Below are 8,484 nucleotides of genomic sequence, written 5' to 3' on the forward strand. Positions count from 1 at the left end.
TCATCTAGCTTAAGACTTTTTAGTTCTTTTTTTGAGATGTCAATCTATCCATTGACAAACACACCTAAGTAGAGGCCAGAAAATTCCTAATAAGCATAAGTCCAATAAACAGGCATAGAAAAAACATGAGAAAGATGAAATAAACAGGCCAATAAGTCTTCTAACAAATAAACTAAGGTGGTGAAGTACAATATTGCATTTTAGAAGTAAATCAATAACATGACAGATTAGACTATGGAAGTAGAGCAAAATGGCAGTGGTATGTGGAAGAACATAATCTGTTGCAAAAATGGCTGCTCTTCTCTTCATTTATCATGATGTACAGAAATTAAACGTTCCACATATAAAGAGTAGCATGTGAATGTACGGCAAAACCAGTATACATTCAATCCAATAATCAAACACATCTCTATTTTACATAGTCAGCTGATAGTGCTTGCTATAAGATAGAAAATCCCAGACAAGCACACCAAAATAAAAAAACAACTTCTTCTCCCAAATCTGTTGCAAGATAGGTCATCCTTTCGTTTTCTCATGCAGACCTGCCAAAGTCCAGCAAGTCCTTAGATTACCAGCATGTTAGTTCAATAAAATATCAAAGACCATACGATACCACTTAGTTTCATGCCTATGGAAGACAAACTATCAGCTTCAGAATCATATTCCGAGGCGTGTTGAGGACTTTCCTTGTTTTGTGATGACCTATATAGATGAGTAGCGTGGTTTGTACAAAGTATGATCATACAAATTGCATAAGAATAATAAATAGTAAACGTATATTTCTTACGGATTGTTAAGGAGTGGACAGTTTCTTTTGTCGTGCGATTGCCCAATTTTTCCACATCCATTGCAATGTCGACCTTTATACTTTGCGACATTTGTTGCCTTCTCCTTTCCCCTTCTTAATCTTTGTCCGCATCCTTTTGCCCTCAAAGCAGATGGGTCTTTCAAAGCTTCATAGTCATGAGCAGTGCTACCTTTTTCAGAAATGCCTCCACTTTTCGTGTTGCTAACTATAGATTCAATCTTTCCTAGCAAACTTTGAAGACCATCATTCACAATTACACTTGCCTCTTCATATATTATGACTTTATCAATGACTTCTGAAGCAAGTTAGAATAGTTTAGCTTGCCAAGTTAACATTGAACTACGCTGTCCACCTATCTTAACACCTTGCTTATCGGCTATTATTTAACATTTCGCACCTCTAGTCCACCTTTTCATTATATATTGATTTAGCAAAGGAATGTTACCAAACAGTCTCAAGAATGCCAAGATATGTCTACAAGGAAGTCCTTCACTCTCAAACTTCTTACATGTACAAGATGCAAAGTCGAATTCTTTATCATAAGCAATTTCCCGCACTCTACGAACACCTTCTTTTGGACTACTCTCGACCACATACATTTTGTGTGTAGCAATTTCACGAACAAATTGTGGCATTATTACTAAGCTATGCCACAACTCATCTTGAAACTTAAGAAAAATCTTGCGTGTGTAAATCTCAGCTATTTGCTTTTCCATTTCCAATGGAAATTTCAAAACAATCTTCTCATTAATATCAACGTGATCAGACCCTAACTCTTCGTGACATCGATGTGCAAGCGCCCTATTAAATTGAAGTATGAAATCCATCAATAACTTTCTCTTCGAAACATATTTCTTGAAAAATGCATGGGAGCTTTCCGCACGTTGGCTAGTTGACATTCCAGCTGAGAATATATGGTTAACATATGCAGGCACCCATCTTGAACGTAGCTCAAATATTAATTTTAACCAATCATTGTTATCTAGGCTTGCCTTCTCGATGGTAGTCACCCATTTTCTTTCAAACTCTTCAGGGCATTCTGATTTCCAAATGCATTGTTGGAAGTCCTCATAAAAATCTCTATAGATGATTGCATTTAAATACGTAGAGAACTTCTCAAGTATGTGCCAACTACAATACCTATGAAATGTATTCGATAAGCTCTGAACTATAGCCTTTGTCATTGCAGGATCTTGATCGGTAATGATCATTTTTAGGTTGTTCGTCGGCATGCTATCCTTTAATAGCTTAAATAACCAAACAAATGATTCCGGTTTTTCATCACTGAAAAAGGCACATGCAAAAAGCACCGTTTGACCATGACTGTTCACCCCCACCAAGGGTGCAAATATCATACCATATTGATTAGTGTTGTAAGTTGTATCAAATACAACTACATCACCAAAACATCCATAAGCTCTTCTAGGCACCGAATCAGCCCAAAAACAACACTTCAATTTACCATCATCATCTACATCTATTTTAAAAAAGAAGCATGGATCCTTTTCTTACTCGGTTAGGAAAAATTCCTTTAAAAGTTCTACATCTTGTCCTCCTAATTCATTCCGCACCTTAGCTTCATGGTTATATATATCCTTCTTTGTACACCCAATATTCTCTATATCTCCAGCTTCAAATTCAAGAATGCTTATTTGTTGATGAGTTGGCACATTTGCTGCTGAAAACTACAAGGTTAGTGACTTCTTGGCTTCAAACACACTACGATGTGACCTCAATAAATGCACTCTTCAAGGGGTTGATAATGGATGACTATGTTCTTCAACAAATACAGTGATGACAAATTTCCCCGTTTTTGACCTAACCACGGCAAGTTTAGCTTTACAATTTTCTCTTGTCATCCCCCAACACCTTTTTCTCTCACCGTCCTTTATAGAAGATACTCTTCCTTAAAACACACAAATTCTTTCTTGACAACTTCATTCGCACCTTTACATCTCTTAGTCAAACTGCTACGAACACTAAACCCCGCCTTTTTTGCATATGTAATGTAGAACTCATGTGCCCCATCTATCGATTCAAACTCTTGTCCAACCTTTGGTTTGCAGTTTTCGACCACTTGGGGAATGTAAACATCATCCACTGATTTTGAATGTGACAGTAAGGATATGTCTTCAACTCATCTACAATTTGAATTTGCTTCCAACTGTTCTACACTTATGTTTCCAATCTGAATTTGCTTCCAACTATTCTATACTCAAACCAGCTTCCTATTGATCAATTTGTAACCTAGTAGACGGCAAAGCAAAACCATCATGAGAGGTGGTAATATCTTTTATTTTAAGAAAGTTTAGTTTCTAAATAGAAGAGAAAAATGTTGCAAAAATAAAGGCACTTCAGCCAAAATCTGCCGAGTTTGCATTATGGTTGCTGATCCAGCACACTCTATAGTGAAAGAAACAAATATGCGTGCATCAACAGAAAAAATAAATAAATAAATAAATCTGAATCATGGGGTTCAAAAAGGTTAATAGTCATATAAAAATGAAAAATATAAGTTGCAAAACAATGAAATAATTACATCTTTGCTAGATAAAGGGAAAAAAAAAATATTGATATATAACTCTTTAATCAATGAGAGGTTAACCAATCTATGCAAAGGCTATTAAAAGAATAAAAATAAAAAGCAATGATATCAATTTAATCTATTAACTCTATGTTTCATGCATATTAAGGAGATTATAATTATTCAAAGTTCTTATTCAAGACTAAACTAAGCAGTTTTGGAAGGGAACACAATAGGACATATATATACATATGTCTTTATGTGTGTGTGTGTGTGTGTGTGTGTGTGTGTGTAGATATAGGAATTACAAAATAGAATTATTTTGTGTTCCAGTTATAACAAACTTATTTTCTCTTGTATAGCTTGCATGGATTGGCCATTCGTATACTCCAAAAACAAGTGGTGTAAATATCTCTTTCGTGTTAGTATTATGATAGACTAAGTGAATTGATTATTACACAATGAACAGTATGCATGAACAGTATGCCTGAACAGTGGTATTTATACACTAGGAAAGAAAAACAACATGCATACATTCATGCTTTTTCTGCGAAAAGTATCATTTTCTAAATTTTCGAAAATCATCATGAAGATTGGCCTTCATTCAAGTTATTTCTCAACCCAAATCACAATCCCACATTTAACAATTTCAACTATGCAAGACTACATAAAATCACCAACATAAAAAACAGAATGAAAAAAAAATTACAAAACATAAACTCACTCACTCACAAATACAAAGAGCCAGAATACGGACATGCAGAGTAGAAGATTATGAGCTAGTGGGTACAGAGAAGGGTGGCAATCGTGGTGCGAGCTAGTGCGTTTGCAAGATGGTAATGCTGTGGCAATGGTGGTGTGATCTGGTGGGTTTGCAAGGATGGCAATGCTGGTTGCTGCTGGTGCGATTGGGAATTTTGGCTGGTTGTTGCTAGTGCGATTGGGAATTTTAGCAAAGTCCTTTCGAGCTGATGAGAGAGGGAATGTGAGCGGGAAGGGCTGAGGGGAAATTTGGCCAGCCATTCTAACGTGAGAGTTGCTTTGAAGTTGGGCCGTAGATGCCAGCAGTGCAAATCAAAGGGTAAAAAATTTCATCACATGTTTGGTCCGCATATAACCCATGCGGTCGGTCCTTAGGCTAGCCTCTTTGTGTACATATATATATATATCATCATATCATTTATGATCTGAGAACTTTTGTGTACATTTTCGTTGTGTTACTTACTGTTTATAGTTTAAATTTCAACAAAAATGATACACAATTTGGGAGTATGTACTAATTTATTTATTTATTTTAAAAAAACCCCTCATAATCACATAATGAAAATTATAAACTCATTTTATTTTCTAATAAATAAATTTTTATGTGATTTCATTTCAAATCTTCATAAAAAAGTGTGTTGAATTTTTTTTTAAGTCCTTAATTGTAAGAATTCATTTTTTGATGGTTCAAATGTATAAATAAATAAAGAAAAACTTTAAACAGGGTATTAAAGAAAACTCAGCTGCAAATTTTAGTAGTATTATTTTATTCCAATGTTTCAACCAACTAACATTTCGAAATGACCAAGAATAATAATAACAACTGCATTATACTCGATCTGATAAACCATATAAAAAATGAGACCCTTTTTCATTTGTCGAAGGGACCTCCCTTTTTCTTCTTAAAAAAGATCGCACATATGGTGGATCAAATGTTTACACTTTCAACAAAATAATATAGAATTTGGACCATATACACCTGTGTATATAATGTAGAGATAAAAGTCAGACCTAAAATATATATATATATATATTTAAAAAAAAAAAAAAAAAAACTACTCAAAAACACATAATGAAAATGCAACTTTTTTTTTTTTTTTTTCCATCATTTCTAGTCAATTTCATATGATATCATTTCAAAATTTCATTATATTAAATACCAAAGTCCGTAACTGTAATAATCCATGTTCAATGCAGCTAATTTGCATTACATCCACGAGGACCACCGCCAATCAAAAGAACAGCCATAGAAAAAGCTTTCCATTAGATTTTGCATCAGACTCTAATTTGTCAGCTCCAGACTCATATTCCTTCTTCTAAACACTTTTGAGAACACCAACAGCAACAGTCTGGTGCCTATTTCGAGCAACAAATTGTCCCAATGGGGGGTACTCAGAGAAAGCCTCCACAACCATGGGCTTGGTGGGAGCCATCTTCACAATCCCGGCATCACCATTCTTCAAATTCGAAGGCTCCATCTGGATCTCCATACCAGAACTCCCATCAATCTTGTTCAGGATTTTATCAAACTTGACAGCAGAGCGAGAGGTATGACAATCAAGAACAAAGGTGTATCCATTATAAATCACATCATCCTGTTTCAGTACAATGACTGGGATGTGAAGCTAGCAGCCTCCTTGGCAGGATGGTCCTTTGAGTTGGATGCAACATACCCACGTTTCAGATCCATTGCAACATTGACCTACTTGATCACATGGAACCCAAAATTGGCACCAGGCAAGGCCTCTAGGAGAGGCTCATCATGAATTTCAATAGAATTTCACAGTCTCTACACCACCAGCTAGGACAGTAACAATTCCCTCAATCTTGTAAACAGCCTGAAGTGGTAGACGTAGAGGCTTGTCAAAGGGTCTTTTAGGCTTCTTATTCTGGTCGAGTGCTTCAAGGAGAGTTGGACCGTTGTACCAGTTAAGATTGATAGACTTCTTAATCAGGTTGTCACCTTCAAAACCAGATATGGGAATCAAATGGATCTTCAAAGGATTGTAGCCAATCTTCTTCATGTAGGAAGATAATGACATCACAATTTTATCATATCTCTTCTTGGAGTACTTGGGGATGGTGGCATCCATCTGTAAGAAGCAACATAAAATAGAAACAAACACATACATGCATACACATCCAGCAAACTCAACTAAATAGCATGTATCACATAGAGTATTGGAGCAATATGAAAAAGACAACAGCGTTGCTATATCAAACAAAATGAGTACAACCTGTTCACCCAAAAAAGGAAAAAAAAGAAAATAAAAAATGAATCCGGAGAAGGGAATATTTGGTGTATAAGAAACATTTGAGCATTGACTCAAATTTTGGAGAAGGAAATATCTAACAACCGCAAGATACTTCCACATCAATATCCATTATTCACATTATCAGAAGACCATTAAAGAATTTATTTACATTTATGAATATGAACAAGGGAATATATTCGAAAACAGCTAGATATTTTTAACCTATATATGTGCATATATATGCATAATTCAATTACATATAAATATAAGAATTCATATACAAAAATTATTACAGATAAGTATAAGAAAAATCATATAAACAACAAACCCAAGATCACATAGCAGCTAGATAGGAGCCTCTCTTGATGGGAAAAACTCAAAACATCTTCCAAAGTAAAAAGGGCAAATCCCTTCTAGTTTCAGAGATCAAATGTGCACATAAATTCCAGCACGAGCCCAACACACATTCCCTATAAAAGGGTTCTAATATGTTATTAATTATAAACAACTGGTGGAATCAATAATCAGAACAGCACAATCACCTGTGAATTCCCAGTGATCATGTTCTTAATAAAGTCACGATGTCCAGGGGCATCGATGACAGTGCAGTAGTACTTGAAGGTCTCAAACTTCCACAAGGAAATAACAATAATGCTAATGCCACGCTCACGCTCAGCCCTGAGCTTGTCAAGCACCAAGGCATACTTGAATGATCTCTTGTTCATCTCAGCGGCTTCCTTCTAACACATCTCAATAACATGTTTGTCAACCCCTCCGAGCTTGTAGATTAGATGACCGGCTGTGGTCGATATTGCGTAGTTGGCATGGCCAATGATCATAATATTAATGTGAACCTTCTTCTTACCGATTATCACTATTATCAATATGAAACTGTGGATGCATGAAATCCAATAGTCCCAAAATAATAATACAAATAAAAACAGATGCAAGATAAAATAAATTAAAAGAAGACCCAAATGGAAAGAGAAACTATAACGCAAACATATCTCCGCCTAGAATAGCAAAATACATTGGTTTAATTGAAAAACAAAGTTTTAATCTAAAAATATCCTTTAGGAAACTAATATCAAATTATTCATAAAAAAAAATTAAAATAAAATAAAGTCAGAACCACCAAATACAAAGCAATGGAATATAAAAACTCCAAATTCTTGATTAACAGAAATTAAAAGTGTTGGAACTTAGCAGCCAGCAATAATAATAATAGTAATAAAATTGGAGAAGACCCATATAAACAAATTTATAATTAACACAAAGTCCTAAACGGGAAAAATCTCAAATCCGAAACGAACAAGGCGCAGGAAACAAAAAAAAACAGAGTCCCCTGTTTCCTATTGCACACAATAAATGCATTTTTTTTTCCCCTTCCAAACGACAAAACTAGTCTTTTTTTTTTTTTTTTTTTTTTTTTGGTTGGGGGGGGGGGGGGGGTGTCATTATACAACAAAAAAAATACCGATTTTCTTCTCCTTCTCTAAAGTCCAAACAACAAATAATCTGAGCGCACTTCAAAACCCGAACAAGAAAATAAATAAATAAATAAAGTTAAACGATACCATATTTAACCCAGCACTATTGACACTGTTATCAGGCAAAGATTTTGAGTAATTGAAAATGATTATATTTCTTTTCTTCATTACCGGTTAAAGTTAGTAGTATCAAGTTCAGTTTCTAAGAGGAAGATAATGCTATTGAGTATTTAGTGGATTGTTATTTCCGAAAATATGATTACAAAAAAATTGGTGGCATTTACTAATCCTATTGTTTGTGTCAAAATATGATATATATTATTAATGTCATTAACAAAATGATATTTTGTTTATATCCTTGTGGAAAAATGATAGATTCGGGAACTGCCATGAAAAACATTATTACCATGTTTTCGAATTTTCATTCATATTTTTGTTACTCTTTCTTCACCGCCTCCAGTGTATCAAAGTTTAGAAACTTGCCTGAACTGTCATGAGAAACGAAATATATATAAAATATTATTTTTAAATTCCTTAGTTTTATTTCTTTTTTGCGTTTCAAGTTACTATAATCAGTTCATATATATATATATATATATATTACATTTTTCACGGTACTACTTAATTTTTTCCCCCCTTATGTTA

At 34.4% G+C, this 8,484-nt stretch overlaps 1 protein-coding gene and 1 pseudogene across 1 annotated transcript; both read right to left on the reverse strand.

Annotated features, from left to right (window-relative positions):
* Nucleotides 1–783: 783 nt before the first annotated feature.
* LOC112492215 (uncharacterized) lies at nucleotides 784–1,524 on the reverse strand. The gene is made up of 2 exons (XM_025075311.1): nucleotides 1,254–1,524; nucleotides 784–1,103 (listed from the first exon to the last, which is right to left on the reverse strand). Exons 1-2 carry the CDS (start codon nucleotides 1,522–1,524, stop codon nucleotides 784–786), a joined length of 591 nt encoding a protein of 196 aa, XP_024931079.1.
* Nucleotides 1,525–5,410: 3,886 nt separating this feature from the next.
* On the reverse strand, nucleotides 5,411–7,188 carry LOC107422459 (elongation factor 1-alpha 1-like; annotated as a pseudogene).
* Between the last annotated feature and the right edge of the window lie 1,296 nt (nucleotides 7,189–8,484).

The sequence above is a fragment of the Ziziphus jujuba genome, chromosome 3 (genome assembly GCF_031755915.1).
Source record: "Ziziphus jujuba cultivar Dongzao chromosome 3, ASM3175591v1".
Taxonomy (NCBI): domain Eukaryota; kingdom Viridiplantae; phylum Streptophyta; class Magnoliopsida; order Rosales; family Rhamnaceae; genus Ziziphus; species Ziziphus jujuba.